At 37.2% G+C, this 23,901-nt stretch overlaps 1 protein-coding gene across 2 annotated transcripts in view; it reads left to right on the forward strand.

The window, feature by feature from the left end:
• Positions 1 to 23,901, forward strand: part of HOMER1 (homer scaffold protein 1) — an 89,819-nt gene that overhangs the window by 14,277 nt on the left and 51,641 nt on the right. For both annotated transcript variants that reach the window (XM_033085661.1, XM_033085662.2), the window contains exons 2-4: positions 8,623 to 8,779; positions 14,805 to 14,936; positions 19,315 to 19,407. In XM_033085661.1, coding sequence (XP_032941552.1) covers positions 8,623 to 8,779; positions 14,805 to 14,936; positions 19,315 to 19,407 — 382 coding nt within the window. The remainder of the gene's footprint in view (positions 1 to 8,622; positions 8,780 to 14,804; positions 14,937 to 19,314; positions 19,408 to 23,901) is intronic.

Consider the following 23,901-nt stretch of genomic DNA (forward strand, 5'->3'; position numbering starts at 1 on the left):
CACTAATTTGTCCTCAGCTTTGGAGCTTTGCCACCTTCCATGTTGTTGATGTTACTAAATTTTTAAGACTGTAATGCCTGTGCTGTCCTAGAGCTGAATGTACATTAGTGCTGTGGAAAAAGCTCTGTACTCCTCTGAAGTTTACTTAGATCCTTCATGAATCCCTTACAAATGGGAAGCTCAGACAGAAGAGAAATGAGGTTAGGTAAAGTTTCTCATTTGTCTTCATGTTTGTTCAATAGCAAGAGCTTTATTTCACATGGTACGGTAATCCTAACTCTTGGGGTTTCATGTGATGGCCATACATTTTAAGTGTTGTCTTGCAGTGCCTGTTTGGATGAAACTCCCCTGCCTCTTTTCTTTCCTTCATTCTCTGGAAGGTACCATGTGTGGACTTCCTGAGCATTTGGTTGAGATTGGCGTATTTAGAGTCATCCATTTGTTTCCCAAACAGACTATTTTGTAGAGTTGCATATCTGTGAACTGTATAATTGTTAAGGTTGGAAAAGCTCTGTAAGATCACCAAATCCAACAATCAATCTAGAACCAAGTACTGTGGTCACACGTCCTCAAGTGCGATATCCAGACAGTTTTTGAACACTTCCAGGAATTACTCCACCACTTCCCTGGGCACCCAGCTTGATAACCTTTACCATAAATAATTTTTTCTTAATACGTATTCTAAACCTCCCCTGCTACAAATTGAGACCATTTCTTCTCATCCCATCACTTTACCTAGGAGAAGAAAATGACTCCCCATCTGGCTACAACCTCTTTGAGACGGTGGTAGACAGGGATAAGGTCTCCCCTCAGCTTCTTTTTTTCTTCAGGCTGTATTCCCCCAGCTGTCTCAGCTGCTCCTCATATGACTTGTGCTCCAGTCCCTTCACCGTAGCTTTGTTACCCTTCTGAAGATGCCAGCTGCCTTAGTGGATGTGCTAAAACATTTCCAAAAGGAATTTATTTCAGAAATATTTGAAGTTATGTGCTTTCCTGGACTTGTCTGGTGTGTAATCTAAAACTTCTGTTAATTGATGCAATAATGACAAGGAACAGTTTTTTCTGCTAATGAAACTCTGTAATTGCTGACTTGAGTTCTGTCTGCTCAAAGACATCAAATTTAACTTGGTTTGTATAAAATGATATTCTTTACATCTAGCATGTATACATACATGTTTTATATATGCTTTATAGCTCACAGTAAAATGTTAAAAGATTTTTGTTTGGGTTTTTTATTAGGTCTTTTTTTTTTCTTTTCAAAAGTGTGGGGTGTTAAGGCATGCAGATGGAGTGCAGCTTTTCTGTCTGTTGTCCAAATTGCTCACAGATTTTCGCTGTAGACACACTAACATTTCAAAGGTAATGGATTTCTGGTAATCACTGAATTATTTTCTACTGACTTCCTGTGCCTTATGTCTCTTTAAGTACTGCACAATATCCTACTTCAAGCTGCAGCAAATTGGTTAAAACTTCAGGCCCTTGAAAATGTAATGGACAGTATATAATTATGTTTCTGGCTAGGGTAAATATATTTTTGCTTGACCTAACAGGTTTAGCGAAAGTCCCTAGATAATTTCTCTCCCCTCAAATCCTGAAAAATGGCAGGTGTTACTTGAGATGTTATGCTAACTCCTAAATGCTTACAAATCTCATACTAAAAACTGATTCTGAAATGGAAACAAAGCAACTTTGAACTAAGCTTGAAGGCTCTGCATGTGCAATGTTACATAGCTAGAGAGCACAGTCTGAAAGCTTTTATTTTGAACTTTATAGATGCGTAGGCAGGCATGTGTATTAACTGATAGCTGAATGGAGAAAACAAGCTTTTTTGTAGCCACTTTCTAAATATTTGCTGACTTCAAATAAACCCAATTCAAACGCAAAACGTAATGGCAAGAACAGGTCTAAGAATGTAGGCATAGAACTAAATAAACCATTAGTGGTATGGGAGAGATTTTGATTTGGTAACTTGATTGTAACTTTCCCTTTTTACTATCTCAAAGCTTGTTTTGAGATATGAAGGTTATTATTGTATATGCACATTGTACATGAAAGTTGTGTGTAAGATAAAGAGCAAAATCTGAAGTCATAAGCATTAGACGAGTCCACTGAGTGTGTTTGTTCAACTTTATATATAATTTTAACTTCAAGATGGTATTGTCAGTTATGTCCTGTCCAGAAAAAGATTACATTTCAGAACAGTTTCCATACAATGGAAGCCAGTGTTATACAATACTCTCCCCCAAATGTATACAATTTTTATCAGACCTCAGAACATTTTTATGAACATAGAAAGTCCTGTGGTTTCCTGTTGTTTTGAACTGTTTGCAGAGCTTGTTGACTCACACTCCTTAAACAACACTGACTATGCTTGGATGCTGTAGTTTACGAATTAGTTTTTACTAGAGCTGCACTTTTAATCACTCTCCTAATTTGTTTTCAGGAATCCCTTCTCAAGCTGCTTAGAGTAACAAAAGCTTGCTACAGCTTCAGAAAGAAGCTAGGGAAGAATGTTTTTAAGACTAGCAGGACACCAGGAAACCACCACCACTGTGAGATTAGTATGCTGACATTTGGTAAAAGTAAATAGGTCTTTGTCCTATCCTAAATCTGAGGATAATCAGCAAATGCCTGAAATACCATGTGCAGTGCTCATGTTGTCTGGCCTGGGGAGAAATTTCCTTGGATGACAGCTGTTGCAGAGGCTCAGAATTCAGTATATGCAAAATGACCACCTGCAAAACATGTGTGGTGCCTACTGTGGGGCTTTGCAGTCCTCAGGACTGCCAGAGACTGTGCTGAGCATGCTGTCTGTCATGCGGCAGGGTCTGCTGTGCCCGGGGATGTAATGGCATGAGGACAGCACACTTTTTGCCCAGTCTCCACCACTCCAACCAGCTTGGAGTGTGGTTGCACTCCTATTTTGAGCACAGGGATATTGTCCTGTTTTTGTCTGCATGTGGCATCATCTTCCTGTGAAACTCTTTGTATGAAACTGATTGATAAAATCTTGCTCTGTTTGCAACAAGAAAAAAATCTCCAAAGCACATTTTGTTGGACTTATTTTGAAAGCAGTCTTGTATGTGGACTCCATGTGCATCAAAGCCAGGAAGTCTGGATAATGCACTGAAGTCTGTAAGATCCATTTTGGAGAAATAGGCATTGACATTAATCTCATGGAATTTTTACTATCAAAACTGAGCTGAGTAAGAGCACTCCCTTGCACATGCTTATTAATTCCATTTTCATATTAAAGGTTAGGGAAAATGCCTCTGCTGAGAAATTTAGAACTTCCAGGTGGCAGGCAGTGCCTGTGGTTGTTTGTTTTTTTTTTTTTCTTGTTTTTTTTTTCTTGTTTTTTTTTTTTTAATGCAGATCTACTGTGGGCCACAGACACACAGTGCTAGTCTATTTCTGGGTCTGCTCTCTGTGCTTGGGCAGCCCTTTACTCCACCTCTTGCTTAACAGTCATCTCCCATGTCTCTTTTGTCTTCATCCACAATCTTGGCATTGTCTTGTGTCCATACAGGGAAGTTGATTACCTCATCCTACATAGTGCAGCAACTTCTCTGCCAAAACACTGTTAATTTAGCCAGTATGGAGGAGGAAAGGAGTGTTGTATCTATTTTTTAATATGTTTTTTAGCATCATTAACACTCCATAAGGGAAGGCAAGTAAGACATCAAGTAATGTTGCAGAGGTTCATACTTCTCTTCAGTAGCCTGATTATTTTCAGAGCAACTAAGACAATGGAATTCCAGCCTTGAGAAATTACAGGTTGTATGGCATTCAAGATAATTTTGTAGTTATGGTAAACAATAGTGCGAGGGAAGAAATAGGCAAAAAGAGGTCTTCACCACTAGTGCTGTATAAATACCAGACATTAAAGAATAGATACGCTTTTTTTCTTTAAAGAAGCATATATTAATTATGGATTAACAAGGAAAGTACTTCCTAACCTGCTGTACTAACTTAAGCTTCTTTCATGCAATATTTGATTAGTGTAATGTGTTTCCTATATATTTTTTTTTTTGGTAAAGGCTACATTAAGATGTCAGAATGGAAGCAGTGGTTGGAAACTATTCATTGAACTGTTACAAACAGGTTTATCTCCTAAGCTTAGCTTAGGACTGATCACGTGTCAATGAATGAATTTCTATATTGATGGAAAAGCCTGTTATGACTCTGCCTGCTAAAGTGATACTTCTTGTGCTTCTTTACTCATCACATTTCTTGTCAGGTCCAGGCATTTCCTTCTTGTTAGTCTTTGTTTGACCACTGTAGTGTTGCAGCCTAAGGCAATTAAGAACAGCAGGATATGACCCTTAATGTTTTTGCCTTGCCTGAGCAGACATTTCTAATGGTCAAACTGTGTTACTATGGCATTCTTGTTAGTTTGTTTTCTTTTTGTTCAGCATCAGTATATTTCTGGAAAAATGAATTACTTTGCTTTGCAATTAGTGAGGAGTTCTTGTCTTAGTCCCTATTAATGTCTTTAATGATTACTGAATGCCTTCTGATAATGAAAGAAAAAGAAGAGAAAGCTGAAAGGGGAAGAGGGGAAGAGTGAGAAACTGGTAAGGTGGGTTTTTTTTTACAGGATTGATTTTTCTTCTTTAAAGCTGTTCTTCCTTTCTCAACTCCATATGGACAAGGGGATAAGGGGATGGTGCTATGTAGGGCTAACAGTTGAACTCAATGCTCCTTGAGAACCCCTTCCAGCTGAAATTATTCTGTGATTCTGTGAAAAATAGGAGAAAAAATTTTTATATATAGAAATATATATTAAAATTTTAAAAAAGTATTAATTGTTTGACCACCTAGGAAGGCAAAGAGGAAGCTATCTTCTTATTTAATTAATATTGCTGGATTGATTGATTGATTGAAACTTCAGACTGGGAGGGCATCGTGTCCTTATGTGGATAATGGAAGAGCAAAACTTTAGTGTAAAATGTATTGGCTGAAGTTACAAATATTTTTGTTTTACACATCATGTGTTGCTTGTTCACAGATGTTTTAAAAATCTAAAATTTAAGTAGCTCTATGTAGTATATTGCTACAGAATAGTACAGATGATGTAATTGTACAGCAGCTTTGAAGGACTTCAGTGGTGCATCACTTATTGGTTCTATAGCACATTTAATCCTGGAGACATATAGTGTATAACTTCCATTAGCTTGCAGAAATAATCTTTATAAATGTTCATTGTCAAGAGTCAAAACAGTGGTCCAGTTCTGGAGTCATCTGAAGTTTAGTTTCTTGGTCAGAAAAAGAAATCCTAATTACCCCAGTAATCTGGCAAAATCATGATTTATCCTACTCATTTAACAAAGGGAGTTATGGTTTTTCCACAGAGTGAAGACAGCTTGTCATTCAGTAAAGCTGTACTTAAAAAAAGGAAAGAAAACAGTGTAACTCTAGTTTTATCAGAAGTGATTAAAGTAAGCTTCATTTACACTGTTTCATACTTAACTGTCCTGTCTGTGCTGGACCCACACTCTCCCCTGCAAAGTGCTCTGATTTGTCTTGAGCAGCACTGATGAGTGATCAGTGGGAACATGCAGGCCACACCATCAGACAAATTGAGGACATTTAGGTGGGGCTGTGGAAGATTTTTATCATGGCGGTGCTGGAGAGCAGCATCTCAGGGCTGAACAGCTGACTTTCACTGACACTCACTTTAGCCATATAGTACTCACCTACCTTTTACATATTAAAATTTTAACCTGTGTTGTGTTGAAAGTCCCAGTTATATGATAGACTGTACTAGGAATGAACTGAGCATCAGTGCTGGTCAAATGTGTATTCATTAAACATGCAACTACATCTTGGATTCAGTTCTTCTTTGGTCTTTCATTAACATGGTCAGAGCCTTTATAGTTCCCTTTCAATGTCAATATTCAGAACAATTGTTAGGCTTCTAAGATTGTTTCCATGTTTTTTGATGGGATCTTTAATTTTCCAGGGTTAAAGTGCTGGCGCATTATGTTAATGCGCATCCCTCAATACTGGCATATGTTTAACTAGGAAGTAAATTGTAAAATAGATATAATATTGAAGACAACTAAAGTTTAAGTACCATTGAAGAAGAAATTGTTGGTAATCAAAAGAGCAAAAAGAATTAGTTTGTTTTGTTTAACAAAAGGTCTGTAAAAGCCAGTAACCTTTGCATAACATTTGTGTGCAAGGGATTTGGAACAGGAAAACGTTTATGCAATCTTCTATAGTTTGGTGATTTACAAGCAAAAGATTAATTGATGCTGAGGGTGCATTTCTGTGGAGAATTAGCATGTGCATTGATCCCCTTGGCCTCCCTGCCTTCTTTATCTTTCACTGAAACTCTATTTTACTGTTTCTGATCTGTTCTGCATACTTCTGTCATTTCATCCAACACCCAGCATAGGAGAACACCATGTCTGTCAGCTGGTGAACTTCGAGGAATCTTCACTCCCAGCAGAGGAATACAATTGTACTACTGAAAGCTGCTCTTCCTGCCAAGCAATAGAGGAGATATTTCAGAGTTCACATGTGTACCCCTTTGTAGTGAGGCCAAAGTAAACTCCTTTGGCTACACATACCCAAAATTCTGTGGTTTTTTTCATACTTTCTTTTATTTTGGTAAAAAAAAGTGTTAAAAACATACCTCTGAAAAGAAAATGAGGGCAGGTCAAAGAGTATGTTTTCTCACAGCCTGAAAATGAGAGTCAAAATACCTAAAAATTAAATTCAACCTAAAGTCCTGGTACTTAGTATCTTTGGAATTTGATGGCAGCATTCCTTAAAGAATACAGAAGTCAACTTGTCATTAAAATGTAGCTACATTTAAACTGATAGCTACAGTATCATAGAATAGTTTGAATTGGAAAGAATATTAATCTAATTCCAACCTGCTTACATGGGCAGACCACATTGCTCAATGCCTGATCCAGCCTGGCCCTGATAGAACAGCCACATCTTGTCTGGGCAACCTCTTCCATCCTCATGGTGAAGAATTTCTTCCTAATGTCTTATCTAAACCTGCCCTCTTTTCAGCCTGAGGCCATCACCCCTTGTCCTATCACTGCAAGCCCTGGTGAAAAAGTCCTTCTACCGCCTCTCTTGTAGCCCCTTGTTAGGTACTGAGAGGCTGCTATAAGGTCTCCCTAGAGCCTTCTCTTCTCCAGGCTGAACATTACAACTTTCTCAGCCTTTCCTGATAGGAGAGGTCCTCTATCCCTCTGATCATCTTAGTGGCCTCCTCTGGACTCCCTGCAGCAGGTCCATGCCCTTCCTGTGCTGGGACCCCAGAGCTGGTGCAGCACTGCAGGTGGGGTCTCAGCAGAGCAGAGCAGAGGGGCAGAATCCCCTCCCTGCCCTGCTGCCCACACTGCTCTGGGTGCAGCCCAGCACACGTTTGGCTTTCTGGGCTGGGAGTGCCATGACTGGGTCACGTCCAGCCTCTCACCCACAGCACCCCCAAGTCCTTCTGGGCAGGACTGCTCTGATCTGTCCACTCCCAGCCTCTGCTGGTACCAGGGTTGCTCTGACCCAGGTGCAGCACATTGCACTTGGTTTCACTAATGAGATTCCCATGGGCCTCTCCTAGAGCTTTACCAGGACCCTCTGGATGGCATGCCATCCTTCAGGTGAGTCTGCTTTGCCACTCAGTTTGGGGTCAAGTGCAAACTTGCTGAGGGTGCAGTCGGTCCCATTCTCTGTGTCACTGGTGAGCATACCGTAACTGATGTCCATTGGGACTCTGAACCATTAATCGCTGCCCTCTATATGTGATGGTCCAACTAGTTTCTTATCCACCAAACTTCCCATCCATTGAATCCATCTCTTGCCATCTACAGAGAAATATTTTGTTGGGGACTGTGTCAAGGGTTTTACAGAAGTACAGATAACTGACATCCATGGCTCTTCCCTTGTCCACAAATAGAGTCACTCTCTTGTAGAAGGCTATCGTATCACCATCTTAGTGATATTAAAATGTCTTTAGATTTCTGTGCCATGCTGTATGTCCTGGTAGTGGTTATGGGGGAAAAAAAAGGTAATTAAATTCTAAATTAAAATAAGGGAATTTTTTTGCCTTGCACAATTTTATGTGCTAAGCAATTTACAATTAAAAATGTATTTTATACATTATAAGGGATTCACAACACATATTCCTGGCCTTAATTAATGTTAGTTTTAGAGTAATTGCATTGAATCAGCCAGTTCAGTTCCAGATTGTGGCATAAAATTGATGTGAATATTAGAAGATTTTGAGAAGAAGTGGACTTGAAGTTATGCACATTCTGCAGTGTGCAGTGTGATCAGAGAAGCTGCATTCATGCCATTTTCTTTAAAGGGATAGATGGGCAGTGAAAAACTGGGGAGATGATGGATTGATGATATTACAGGTATCTGTGTTGATCCACAACTGGGTGCTGATTTTTGCCTTAGAAGACTTGCATTTTGCTTGCGTGTATGTATTAACAAACTTACTGCTTTATGCAGCAACTCATACAGAAGTCATTATGCAAGGTTTATCACGCTGAGTAACTTGTGTACGTCCAAATAGGCTCGACTGGCAGATAGCTTGTGTGCAATGGTAGTATGTACAAATTAGATTCATGACTTCTTCTCTCTCTCCTTCAGGGAACAACCCATCTTCAGCACCCGAGCTCATGTCTTCCAGATTGACCCAAACACTAAGAAGAACTGGGTTCCCACCAGCAAGCATGCTGTTACTGTGTCCTACTTCTATGACAGCACAAGAAATGTCTACAGGATAATCAGTTTGGATGGCTCAAAGGTAAATTTTATTTCAGAAAACCTTGATGTCAGAAATGTTTTTGTTGCTATTTTCGTTTGATGTTCTTCGTGTTTCTTCTCAGATGTTTGTACCATTGTCTGACCAACAGATTACTGGCTGTTTTAAAATGGTAACATTGCCTCATTGTACATTTTAAGTGTTCATTAATAAATTCTGTTTTCCATGTGGTTATATTGACTTCAATAACTATTGCTGAATTGAAGTGATGACCTGTTCCTTGGTTAATGCTATGTGAGAAGGCTAAAAAGAAAGAAAATTGTACAAAATGTATGAATAGGGTAACAGCAATTTGTTTTCATTTCTGTACTCAGTCATTTATCAATATAATTAACTTCAGCATTATGAATGACATCTGTTCAGTGGCCATAATCACTTAGTAAATCCTTTGTTATGTAATCTTCCAATTTTTGCTGTAGAGAGTACGAGGATTGCCTCGTAATAAAGCCTGCCTAATAAATGGTAAGCTTTTATCTAGACTTGGTTTGGTTTTAGTGGGGTTTCTTGTGATTTTATGTTTGGTTGGTTCAGTTTTTTTGGGTTTTTTTAACTAGAAAGGATATTGTGCAGTTGTCTAAGAAATTAATTTGATGTGCAAAAAATCCTTGACTGTTTCTACTCACATAGCTATAATAACAGTAACTTTACAAACAGTGTAGCAGAAAACTGTACACTAAGGGCATTAAAGATATACAGACTGTAATCAAAGTTGTGATCCTTTCCAGAGACTTTCAATTTGAAGCTTTTGGAAATCCATCTGTTCACAATGATTGGAAATTAAGTAGTCTGTTAAAAGCATGGTGCTATTCACAGTGATTTTATTACTACTTATTGAAAGCTGAAAATTATTACCCTGCATTTTTTAAAATACCCAAAATACTGCAATTTTAAATGTAGAAGGAGATTTTCTATCACAAAGAAGTATACAGAAATTGATGCCATAGTCAAAAATCTCTGCTTCATGCGGCTGAGGCTAACAGATTTTTTCCAGCTTTAAGTCTTACTTTGTTTTTTTCCTTCTCAGCCTTCCTTCAAATGATGCAATTAGTTCTGTCAAATAATTAAAATACATTTTGAATCAGTTTTTATGAATAAAGACACTGGGAATGGAACTAGATAATGTATGAAATCAAGACTACCGCTTTAACTGATCTGGAGAATATACAAAATCCTTATTCTGACATCCACTGGGGTTCCTCTGCCTTCATCCTGACACTGCAACTCCTGCTGAGTGCCTACTGAATTAAGTTGTCAAATAGTTGTTCACCTATTTAGTTGTTCTTTTGTCCACTGCAGCTTTCCCTTTACATCCAGTAGTAATGGCAAGACGTACTGATAATGCAGTTCATGACTTTTATTTACTCTGTGAGTGCTGCCCGCCTAATAATGTTTTCATCCGTCTTAGATGAAGATCTAGAATCCCAGTCGTGGTTAAGAGAATCCAGTTTTTCTCAGGCATTCGCAACACTGCTCTGAAACACATACAGGTGAATAGCAGAGAAACACATGGAAGAACTCTAAGAGGACTTCCAGCATAATTCCCAGAGAGGTCTTTTATTTTTACGTAAAATCCTACTTTTTTTTAGCATATCTGTTTATATACAATATTTTATTTGCAAAGAGTTAAATGTAAATATAAAGTATTTTTGAGTGCACCCGAGAGAGTCTTTGCTGTATGGCATAGAGCTGCATGTCAGTAACACTGCTGACAATAAACCTTGCCAGTGGCCAGAACCACTTATCAAACCCTACTGGTTTTGAAGCTGTCGTGCCCCTCCCTCAGAGGGAGTAAATCCAGCCAGATTTTATTGTATACATGCGTACTGGTGGGATTTACAACGTTGTTTGGGTTTGTATGGTGGAGAGACTGATGTGGTCAGTCAGGTGCTGAGCAGTAAGCCAGGAAGTAAAGGCAGCTTACATGTATATTCATTTAGACTACAGTAAGGAATGTTGGAGAGAGGTACACTTCAGATTTGAGTGGTATTCCTATTTCTGTCCCATACCCTTCTCTCTCTTTAGTTTGGTGCATTTCAAAAGTATTCTGGGATAGAATTTATCTTATATTTAATGACTCTCAGACAATCACTATATTTCTTTCTGAAAACAAAAGGAAATTTAAGGACATGATCTTCACTCCCCTATTGTGCATTGCAACCTGAATTTGCTTATGCTGTCTTTGTTAATTTTGAAAGAGAAGGTTTTTTTCCTTGTTTGAGTTCAATTTAGCCAAGACAGGTTCTACAGACACAACTTCTGCTTATTTTTAATGCATTTTGTGTAATGTTTTCTGGAGCTACAGTCTCCTCTTGAAATATCTTACACCTGAGGCATGTCCCTCTATCTTTGACTACAAAAAATGTTCTAGGACCATTAGGTGTTCAGTGTACAGGCTATGTCTTTTATAGTCATGCACAATATTTGGAGCCCTGTTGCCCATGGCAGAGAAATCTTGACGCAAGTAATCTGATAGAACTTGAATCTGGTTTCTCTGACCTCTTGAGTAAATATCTTTTATGCGACCTTTTTCTCCTATCAGTCCCAGAATCAAGACAAAGCCTGAAAAAATAGATATCTTATGTAGTATGTCATGACAACATTGAGCAGTTGTTGCTAAGGCTTTAATTTCTCATTAATTATATACCCATATCAGAGTTTCTTGGACAAATGTATTTTAGTACTTCTTTCTCCTGGGTGATGCGACAAAGCTTCCATTATTTCTCCAGTAACTGGCAGACATTAAGAGTATTCCGAGTTCCGCTGCCTTTTCCGTTTTGTCTCTTGCCATCTCTGAGAAAAGGAAGGAGATCAAGAATAATGTGGTTCTTGCTATACTAGTTAACTCTCTGATTTTTTTTTTTTCACAGATATAAGGTAGGAAAACAAACTCAAAATTTTATAGTAATCTAGAACAAGAGACGGCTCTGGAAAAGAGTGGTTTCCCAGTGTGCAGGTTCCATGAACCTTGGATATATTATTACTTGGTCAAGTCTCCCATCAGTATTACTGCAGTAGATCTTATTTTAGTTACTGTCTCACTTTAAAGTGCCAATCCTTTAAATGCTGAATAAATGTTTTAAGTAAGACCTGTACCCACAAGTGTTCAGGGATTTTCCTTTGAAGAAGTTAGAAAGTTCTGTGTCTTAAATTATTATTGCCATTAGTTTTAGCACAAGATAAAATCGTATTTGACCACTACTATATATCTTGCAGCTGCTGGGTTTGCAGTTGGTAAAATGAACAGCTCAGTCATATGCCCTATTTTCTTATTGCTAATGCAATATGAAAGGGAAACATGAAAGCTATTTTATAATTCCAAAAAGCCTGAAGATAACTAAATCAGTTTTCTGCAAAAACTAAATGTCTTCCTGTCAGATTGACTCTGTTCTGTTTTTAAGATCTTCTTGTTCATTTATGGAAACAGCATTCTTAAAAGTTGATGAAATATTTGACACTTGTTATACTGATAACTGTGCAGTGAAATCTGGATTAGAGGAGAGCAGTTAAAGCAACAGCCATTTGAATGGACAAGACAGGCTTAATTATAAATTTTGATTTTAAAAAATAAGTGTATTTTTTAAGCTAAATATACAAAGGTTTGGTATCTAGTTCTTTCCAGAGGTAGCTGACACTGGACTGGATTTGTAGGATGCTCAAGCATTACACTTCTAAATCACAGTTTTGCATGTGAGAGTCCTAGCATACTCAGGCTTTTAATTTAGGGAAGGTGGATAACCTTGATTTCTTTGTACTTGTCCTTAATTGATAAATTCAGTGAAAGGGTTTTATTATTTTTAAAAAGTTTTCTTTTACCTTTCATTCTTGCAAGAAAACAATTTGGCAGTCAACTCAGACTAAATGCAGACTGCTGTCAAAAAAGCTATCCCATTCTGGACCAGGCAGGTTCTCCATGCTGCAGCCTGTCATGTGATCAGCAGAAGCATTTCTCCCAGGTATTTGACTGGGTTAAACTGCAGCCAGCTAAGTTGCTGTCACAGCAGGAAATGGGAGCTGTGAAGGCTTTAAACCTATGTTTTACTTGGAGGTCTTAGCTCTCTGGCATTGGAGTCTTTTTCTGAATTGAGGAAGTTATGTCCATGACACAGTACTCATGCTCTCAAATATGTGATGCAGGTTTCAATTAATCAAGCAGTAGATGAGCCTGGGCTTAAGCAGACTAGAAAACATAGCTACAGCTTGAGTTGGAAGGAAGAATCCATTCTATACAGTCCCCAGGATGTTTAATTTCCAGCATATTACTGTTGGCAGCTTCCACAGGAAGTGAGATTAAGTATTAAATGAGTTTGCACAGCTCTGTTCTGGGCTTCCACCTGGTTATTTCAAAAGTGGGCTTCTAACCACTAACAGTGCAAAAGAAAATGAGAAGCGTACAAGTAAAAAAGGGTTCCAGAGCACATCTTTTCAGAGAAGTCCTGTCTCACATTCTCTCTTTTGTCCTGTGTGCTATAGACAACTGTTTTCTAGGTGGTCAGTTGGAGGTGATTCTGCAAGAAGTCTGATGGCTTTATTTGAACTCTGAACCTTATGCCTAAACAAAGGAGAATAATGTTTCATGTACCAGTGACTTCACTGAGGAGCTTCTATATGAAAATCTGAGGGATGTCTTTCAGACAATGCTGGAGATGGTTCTCTGTTTTCTGGTCACACAGCAAATCCTGTATTTGATCTGATAAGGCTTCTTAGCTCAAGTATAGGCTTCCAGGAATTCCAGAATTTCCAAGGGGTTATTCCCAGTGGTAGGCAAAATTTTTATCTGGATGCAAAGATTTTCAGAAAGAATTGGCTATGTTCAGATTTGCTCATCTTCATTAACGTGAGTATAGCGAGGTTGCCAAATTCATCAAGAAAGAGTGCTGCAATATCTTTGCTAGTCTTTCTACATGTTGCAATACAATGTATGCTCTTGCACTTTCTTGCAATACTTCTCTCTACCACTTCATCTGCAAATCACCATATGAACATGGGTGCTGTTTGTGAACTTGGCTGGGCCCTCAGTTTTAATTTTTTCGGGCTTGGCCTGGTGGAATTCATAGAAAATATTAATTTGATGGTAACTGTGCTCCAGTGGTACCCAAATGTCTCAGCAAAAGCAAAGGGTGCAAAGTCAACTCCTTTAAAAAACTACTAATTTCAATATCCATCCAGAAATTCGTATCATTCAAGTAGTATAGACTGATTTTAACTTCTAGAGAATCTTGGTCTTAGGAGAGCAGTACTTGGTCTCTGTGATGTTGAAGTTTCTCAGTCAACATCCTGAGAAAATAGTGTTACGTGCTTCACGTTTGTACAGCTTGTGCTTCACATATGTAGTCTTTGATGGAAATGCTGTTGGAATCCATGGTGAAACTTCCGTTGCTTTTAGCAGAACCAGCATATCACCTAGTAATTGCATTTTTTGTTTGTATTATCAGAAGTTACATGCTGGAGGATGATATTCTTGCATCCTGAAGATGCAAGAAAAAGAACTAGAGAAGTTATTCTGTAGTTGTATATGACCCTGCCACTATTAACCTTGCTTGTATGTGTGTAAAGGAAACAGACTCTTGTAGAACAGAAATTCAAAAAGAAAATGCGCTCCTTTGTTTTATTGAGTGTTTTTCGGTGAGAATCTCATAATCAACAGGGCTGGGGGGAGAGCAGCAGGCAACTTGAGAGGCACTGCCTTAGGGGACAAAGAAATACATGTGTGAGATGAAAAAGACTTTGATAGTCCGTATATGTAGAAACTTTAAAGGTTTGCTTGCAATTGCAAATTGATGCCTACTCTCCTCCCCAGCTTTTCCTCCTTTTACACAATGTCTGAAAAAATGTGCCTTTGCCATTTTAACTGTGTTTGAATTAGAAAACTGTTTCTTAGTTCCCAGTGTGCGTGACATTCAGTGTATTCAGTTAATTGCCTACAATATTGGTATTTTCAATTATGAGTGGTCTTAAGAAAAACAAAAAACCCACGAAGCCCATTTTTAACAACTATTACCTTTTTCAGGCAATAATAAACAGCACCATCACCCCAAACATGACATTTACTAAAACATCCCAGAAGTTTGGCCAGTGGGCAGACAGCAGGGCGAATACAGTCTATGGCTTGGGATTTTCATCTGAACATCACCTTTCGAAAGTAAGTAGGAACAGTGGTGTCTCTTCAGCTAGTGAAGTTACTTAAGTGTGTTTTATTTCTGCTCACTGTCTCTTGACTCAGTACTCACTACTGTTTTTTAAAAAAATCATTTACAGAAAAATGCTCTGCATCAATCTGGTGTAATGTAAAAGCACAAGTGTAAGTGGCATCTGCAAATTTTCTTTTAACTGATGAAGAAAAGGAGGGAGATTAAATCCAATTACATTTTATGTTGTTAATGTTTTCTGATTACTGATTTGTTAGGTTTTTCTTTCTTAAAACAATTTTTGATAATAGAATTTAAAGAAGTAAACAATGTAGTGTTGCTTGTGTATTTAGATCTCCTAGAAAAACGCTACTGGTAGTCTTCAGATATATTTTTGTTTTTTAGGCTACATTCACTTTCACTTTTCTACTACGTAGTATATCAAATGACTGTTATTTCAAAATTTGCAGCCTTAAAGTAAAGCTAGTGGGAAATATATTCACTGTAAAAGAAAAATACGTTTTCTACTGGAATGCAAAAGTTGAAATGTTTGCTAAAGCAGTATGTGCCATACATGAGTTTCTTTTCTAGTCTACTTCTGCGGGAAGGAAATAGACCTCATTCCAAGGAATTTCTCAAACTGATGGCACAGATCCTCTGAGCATCCTTTCTACATTACTTGGTTTTGCTACTGCCCTGGTAGATGAATCCAGGAACTTGTACAAGTGTGATTTTATTTCAGATGAGGTATTTCAGTTCAGTTTAAGAAGTTGTGTATGCACTAAGCAGAAAATTTTCGTATTTGAAATAAAGAAAAGATTTGGACATCCAAGCGCAAGACATCCAAGAGAAATAGGGATAGGAAGGGATAGCAGTCGCTAGCTGTTTGAAGGAAGAGTAATCACAGCAGCTCTTTTGAGAAAGTACTTATCACTATCCAAGGATAAGCACGGCCTGCCAGAAAACCATTAAAATGAGATCCAGTACAGCTACGTTGTTTGGGCAAGCATCAAACTTGTAAGATTTCTTCCTTTCATAATCACTTGGTTCTCCTTTCCACAAAACAACACAAACACAGGATATTCTGAGTGATTCTGGTATTGCATGCACATTTGTACACCTATTGTTGCTTTAGTGAACTTGAAAACCTTGTAAGTTAATTTGGTGTGTATGTCCTAGGAGCACTTGCTTACCAACATGGTAATAAGTTTTCATAATGTTTCAATGGCTTTAGCACAAATGCTGATCTAGTTTACTGCTCGTATACTAGCTTGTTTTCCTATTCACAAATGATTCTTTGAAGGCAAAGCATCCTGCTGTAGTCATGCACACTCTGTTTGCCTGACTTCAAGCTCTAGGTTATCCTTGCCAGTGAAAATACGTTGGGGTTTTTTTATCTGCTTTGTCCTCATCTCATGTCTTGCCCTCCCTCTGTTGCCTTCTTAATTACAGTTCTTTCAATCCCTTTACTGCCCTCAAGCAGATGTCTAGGACTTTTAAATATTTCTTTGGCATAAAGCTCAATATTGCTGTTGAAAATTTAATCTGAAAGGTTACAGTAGACATTTTTTCTTAATTGATTTTTTTGCTAAACAGTTACTCAGATTGCTGTTTTGTGGAGAATAAGCAAATTTATTAAGAAAAATACAATCACAAACCTTTTCTGGTGAATCTGTGGGCCTTTTCAGCATACTGTTGTTGTTGTATTATATCTTAATTATTAAAATGACGTTCATATGAGTTGCAATTGCCAACTGTTGCTACTAAAATTCCTAAAGATTAAACTTTTTGTCTTACTTTAAAAATTATAAGCATACTGATAAGGAAAGAAAATTTTTCTTTAGATTAGAAGCTGTTCAACCACTGGAGCTGGTAGGTGTGTTTGGTTGGGAATCAGAAGACCTGACTTAGATCTGCCCTGTAACTTTAGAGAAGTCATGTCTATATTCTCTTTCTTGTTTAGTCTCTCCCTCAGATTACTTACTCTCACTTCTGTGCATCATAGCCAGCTTTACCATAGCGTTCTGATATAGCTAGCACTTTAGGATTGTAAGTGTTTTAAGTTCCAGGGAGCAAAAAGCTCCTGAAACCACAAAAAAAAAGTTGGTATAGTCTGTGTCTAATTTCCACAGTTTAATAAAATAAATAATCACAGCAGATAAACTGTTTATTCTCACGTTATTGTCTGCATATCTTATAGTACTTTTCACTTCTGTATGCATGCCCCTTTTCTTCTGAATTAATTGCTAGAGTAGAATGCAATAATGGTAACCTCTTTTCTGTACAATTATCGTGAGTAGGAATTAGTGGAGTAAAACTTTCTGATGAAAAAGTAATGGCACTCTTAATCAACTTCACATACAAACAGTATAGAGGAAAATTAATTAAACATTTATTTCTCTTCACTAGGTCTTTTCTCAATGTTAGACCACAAATTCATCTCAAGACTGCTCCATCAAATGTTGGTGGTACTTGAAAGATACCTGTGTTCAGGACAATGATTTGTTAGCAGAGTCCCTCTTGCTGCTGCAGTAGGAGAAACAGAATATCCTTTCACTTTCAGGAAAAATTGAGACTACTTTCTTATTCAGAATATGTCTTCTTTTGGTAGTATCCTGATGTATGAGAAGAAATACTCCTTTTAGGGTTTGCTGTCTTACCCTCTTGAGTTAGCTGACCTGATTTTTTCCATAAAACTTAAAGAATATGCTAAATGGAAAGTACCACCATGGATACTGGCAGTGGCCTTACATAGTCTCCATGCACAATTTTTCATCTTTTCCTTGAAAATGTGATCTTCCAGAAAACTTCTCCTTTCATACCATGAGACCTCATCTTTATTGTGCAGGAATTTTATCAAGAGATAGCTATTATCTATTAGCTGGCTGTCTCAATTCTAGAAAATCTGTGAAAATCTCAACCAAATTGGGCTTTTATGGCTCTTTCTTAGAATGCTGTCTATTGATCCATGATTTTTTAAAAAAACTTTTCTATGACTGTCATAATCACTGCCTTTGTCTTCAGCCATTTATTCTAAACCTCAGAATCATATTTGCCATTTAATAAATCTATTGTTTGAAGGCTATTTTCAATAATAAGTTACCCATGAGATTTTGAGGTTTAGGCACAAGTCTTGAAAAAGTATTATCTGTTTCTGGTGATCTGTTGCCAATTTTATCATCTGTTCTGCTACTTTTTTTGATTCTGGATTAAACTTTCAGGAAAAATAAGCTTTCAAATAATGTAGCAAATGAAATACAGGACATAAGTGGAGAGAAATGACATTTCCTCAGATACTAGTAGCCTATCAGAAAAAGATTTAAAGACAGTAAGGTTTTTTAGGTCTTATGTAGTAAGTGAAGTTCTGTTTGAAAATAATTGGTGAGGTTGTACCACACAAAAGGTAGCCTTTGTACCTTGTATATACATTAAATGCAAATCAATTTCTTCATATGCTGCTACCAAAGAGATTTAGAAACCGTTGGAGAAGATTCTGATATTTTTGCAAAATAATTTTGCTCTTAAGCTGATCATATTTAGATAATGTTCTGTATAAAAGCAGTAGGAAGCAAAAACAAATGTGTGGCTATTCTAGCAATTAGTGTAGTGGAAAGGTGAGAGCTGTGAAGCCAATTTTATTTCTAACCAGAGATACTAGGCCCTATTTTTAACTAATTGATTTAACCTTTCAGGTTAAAGGGGCATGTATTTCTAAATTGTTACTTTAGCTATTTTCTGGAAGAGGTACATATAGCATAGAAATAAAGCCTCCTAGGACCGTTCCATGTGTAATTTCATGATTTAGTGCTCAGTATAAGGCAGTTCTAATTCAATTAATTTGTTCTTTAACTTGATTGATGTCAATGAATGTTCTAGAGATGAACACAGTATTTCCACTGTCGCTTTTCTAATTAGCTATTGAAATTATAAATGCAGATAAAATTTGGGAAGAAATCAGTATTGTTTCAGTCACGAAAGAACAAAGTACACTGAAAGCTTTCCAGGCTCATAGTGACCACATTAGACTGTCAGAAGCAGATTATTTGTTGTTTGAGAAGGGTAAAACCTGAATCAGAAAGCAGCTATGCAAGGCAGTTTGTCCCTATTGTTAGCCATCTCTGAGGTGAGTTTCTTAAAACTACCAACATCAGATCATGCTTCAGTGCATTGTCATTTTCCTGATATGTAGAGTGTACATTATGCCTGAAGGATATGTCGCTGTGTAACTAATTTAAATGAGTATCTAATAAGAAGAAAAATTTTTTAAATTACTGACAGAATTTGACATTGTGAAATGGAAAGTACGGTATTCTGTTCTGCATGTAATGTATTATTTCACGCCTACTCTTTCTCTCTTTTCTTTTTTTTATTCTTTAAACATATGTACCTCAGTTTGCTGAAAAATTTCAGGAGTTCAAAGAAGCTGCGCGAATAGCAAAGGAAAAATCCCATGAAAAGATGGAGCTAACAAGTACACCCTCTCAAGTGAGTCTTATTGCGTAATTCAAGCATCGTACTTCTTGTCTGTGCTACTTACTGTATTGTTCCTTACATACATATGTATCAAAAATTAAGAAGCAATTTCTAAGCCTCTGTGAATACCCTCATCAGTCAGCAAGAGTATAAAGAAAATACATTTAGCATATACTGCAAACAAGTCGAAGGGACTTGCTTTAAAATAAAATTGGATGCTTTTTTAATTCCTTAATTTCAGCTTTCACAAGAAAATTAATAAATCTGTTTATGTAAATGACTATAATAAACACTTTTTGCACTGTTTCCAACTATATCCACAAAACTACTGGTGGTGCACTGTAAATAACTTTTATAGAACCATAATTGCACTAGAAATAAAGGTTGAAACAGCAAACTATTTTTACTTATTTTCTACTGTGTAGTTTTCTCTTGTGAGATGTGTTGAAGAGAGACAATAGATACATAGACTGATTCTGGAGTTTTATTACAGTTAGCCATGATGTACAGGAAGAGTTTATAAAAGGTGTCTCAAAATATGAACTGAGTTAATCTAGGTATATTCGGAGAGTGAGTTACTATATTCACATTTATATTAGTTATGGGTAAAATATATTATGAATATTTTGAATTTGCTTTGAAAAAACGAAATTCCTTGAGGTTTTTATTCCCCATCTCTCCTGTATTTCTTCTGCCCAAGATTTTTGACTCAGTTAAGTGTTTGCTTTTTCTTAAGCATTAGTGAAGACAAAGGCAGTTCCTTCTGTTGGAGAATGCAACAGCTTTAAAACTACATCAGGGATTCCTGAGTTGAGTAGATGGAATCTTTTTTTTCTGGGAGTCTTTTTTCATTGAATCTGTATATCTTCAATGCTCTTTACTGTAATAGGCTCCTTCTCTTTGATGTAGTAAGGATGGCAAGCAGTTTGTAGCGTGCTGCTAGAAATCTACATCTGGTTTCCTATGAAGAGAACTCAGTGGAAATCAGAACACACACAATGAACAACCCTTGTGTTGTTTCCCCAGTACGCATTTTGCCCAAACACTAGGCTGGCTCCTGCTGTTAATGGGAAACTCCTTGCCTCACTGAAATGGAAAAAAAAAAAAAAAAAAGGCAGGAAGTTTTCAGTTTACTTTGCTGTCTCTAAATTTCTGATAAATTCCACAGAGACAGTGGGAAGTATGCATTTCAATATTACACACTTGTCAATAACATACACTTGACTTTAGAAACAATTAATTGCATCTCCTAGGCCTCTAGTTACTTGATGTTATAGGCAAAAAAAATATTATGCTTGTCTTTTATGCTTCTCTTCTGACACATTGGTTAGTATTTCGGACTCAGAAGTTAAACCTGACACTGTCACATGGAGTGACTTATTTCGTGATTTGGACATTAATTTAAGCTATTCACTCTGAGACAAGGTGCTTTTGTCTTGCAACTCATCAGGGTTAAAGGTTTCTCTTACACTGTGTGAGCTATTATTGTTGTTCATTTTCCTGTACAGAGTTCTTTTTACACTCGAAACCTAACATTTTATACTGTAGGCTGTTACAGAAATGTTACTGGGAGTGATTCTATAATGCCTGTTGAGGGCTGCAATTTCATTATGGCACACTTAAGAATAATTTTCTATTCAGGCCTTACTTTTCTTCTCTTGGCTTTTCACCGTGTTGATAAGGTAGTGTAGTATTCTGAGTAATGCAGTTAGTGCAAGTGCTGACACATAAGCATAGTAGTCTTCCTTACAGAGAAGGGCGTAAAATTAAGAACTACAGAGTTTAGAACAGGTAAGAAGCAATGGCATCATGGCAAACTCCAGCACTTGCATGGTACTGGGCTCATTCAGTCAGGTTTATGACTGGCAGGAGGATGGTTGCTTGGTACTAGGGAGGGAACATGGGACTGTAGAAACATTTGAAAGATCACCTGCTCTCATTTTCATCATTTGCTAAAAGGCAGCTGGAAGGCAAACAATTCAATTATTGTTTTTCTGAATCATTTTATAGCTCTTCTTTCCCTTTTGCATAGTGATCCATTCCAGACGGGGGAGTGAAAGAGGAAGGAAGTATTTTTAGTGATCAATAAACACTTTGCAGGAACCTGGCTTTTTTAATGAAGCTTTGACAGCATTGACAGGAAAGACATTGGGAGGTATATGAACTCTCTAAGGGTAGCTCAGTTATCTAAAAGGGTCAGTCCTTCCACAGTCTTGGACATGCAGATATCTTTCTGTGTTAAATTAATAATAAGTAGGAAAATACTGCATATCAAAACTGGAAAATATGCACATCAAACTTGAAACTTAAATAGAATGTTTAATTTCTCTTGGCACAGCTTTAAAAAATGTCCTTGTTATTTTCCAGTTAATTCAAGTACTGGATATGGTACATTTTCCATCCTCTCTACTACAGAATTCTAAAAGAGTAAAAGTGTGATTTTCTGCCTCAGTATGCCCTTACAGATTGACTCTTTATGAAATATCTCTACAACTAAAGTAGCAAAACACTGCACAAGACATTTGCTATTCACTATTGTTTGATGGAGGCCTGAAAGTACCTCTGCTACATGTGAGTTTCATTTCTGAATGCTGTGCAAAAACTTGGAAGAAATAGAAATTAAGAGATAACAGCAAGAATATCTCAGAAACTGGGTATGTATTTGTAGTTCAAATACTTCGCAGGCTCTAGCCACGTTGAAACATCAGAGCAATTTTGCCTAAAGTCCATAGAAGATGACAGAAATTAGGTTGATTCTATCAGGTGTCGTATTCTTTAGCAAAGTGTTACTCATACAAAGTGCCTCAATGGCCAGGAAGTAGAAGTTCTGTGGGGTTTTTTTATATTTTGTTTCATTTAATGAAATATGTTCTTCTGTTTTTGTTTTTTTTTTGTTGTAGTGTCTGTTAAACACATGGTAGAAAGAAAGCCATACATAGCCTAATTTGCAGTTACTTAATAGCAGGAGTTCCTTTTCCCCTAAGCAATGCTGCTGCTAATTTTAAACTCTTCATTCTCCTTGTTCTCCGCCTGTCTACCAGCAGGCTTTAGTTTAATTTTCCAGAATATCAGATAATAAATAAAATCACCATTTACCTTAACTATAAAAGGAACTTAACTTGTTCAGAGAAAAACAGTGGCCTGGACCACCAAATTAGGAGAGAAATGCTGCTTTGCTATAGGTAAGTCCCATTGAGTGCACAGGGCTTTCTTGAGATGAAGAGAAACACATTGTTTCTGTCAGAGAACCTATAATTTAAAACCATCCATATGAAGACAGATTCATATAATAGTACACAATTTATCTATATCTGGTATATTTGGAGGATTTGTCTTGAAATAAGTTGTCTATTTCAGGACTTCTAAGGCCACCTAGGCACGTAGCTAGGTGTCCATTTAACTGAACCTTAAGTAAAAAAACCTTGGAATTCTCTTAGCATGTTTATATAAAACTGAAGTACTGGCTCCCCTGCTCTGCCACCTTCTATTTTCCAGATGCATAATTTTGCTCTTGCCATAAACTCATGGATCTTGCAGTGGCAAAGCACCCATGGTCCATTCTCAATTACAAGCTTCCCCATGCACTTACAGTTAGATGTAAGTTCACTTTGCTGCATTAAACAATTGCCTGACAATAGTGTCCACCTACCCGCACCCCCTTTTTTTAGTAAAAGTAACCTTAATTAGGTTTAGGTACGGAACCAAATAGAGCAGTTTGTACAGTTTGCAGTTGCACCACATCAGTCTTGAGAAGTTTCACCCCAATCAGTTGGCATCTGAACCTCAGTTCTTTTTTTCTAAGGATGACTGTACTCTTTTTTTTTACCCTGGTCATTTCAGATTAAGACCTTTTCTGGTTTCTGAAATTGTGTGTTTGGGAGGGTAATTTAGTCAAAGTAGTCTTGTCTGTGATTCCAAGCCCCTCCTATGCAAATTATTAGGAATTACTATTGCCTGAAAAGTTTTACAATCACATAATTATTAGTGCAAGAAATGGTTGGCTTTGGCAAAATTATCCTGTTTTATAATTTTTGTCTTATTCTCTGCAGAAGTACAGAATTTACTTGTGTGCTTGTGAAAAAGGTCACTTTCTGGGATGTTATATTAATTTCTGCAACAAATATTGCAGCAAATATTTCATACATGTTAGGGTGGCTGTAGCTGGCAGACTTATACCATTGCTAGCCAGTCCAGAGAGGTGCTATGAAGAATAGCTGTGTCAGATTCCAAAGCATGGAATCCTTACTGAGATGACAGTGTAACACTCAGCAACTAACCATGCTGGACTTGTTTGTGTTTGTTCATGATTTTAGAACCACTGACCTCTCCATTTTTTCCTGCTCCTTATAATTTTCACTAAAAGGTGATTTGATCTGTGCTGTAATGTCTACTTATTTGACTTTAGGGACTCTTCTTTTACTCTAAGGACTCAGTGCAAATGCAGGTTTTTTTAAGATACTGGATTTTCAGATGTCTTTTGATGAATACCCTACTATTATGTTTAGT

The sequence above is a fragment of the Catharus ustulatus genome, chromosome Z (assembly GCF_009819885.2).
Source record: "Catharus ustulatus isolate bCatUst1 chromosome Z, bCatUst1.pri.v2, whole genome shotgun sequence".
Classification (NCBI taxonomy): Eukaryota; Metazoa; Chordata; class Aves; order Passeriformes; family Turdidae; genus Catharus; species Catharus ustulatus.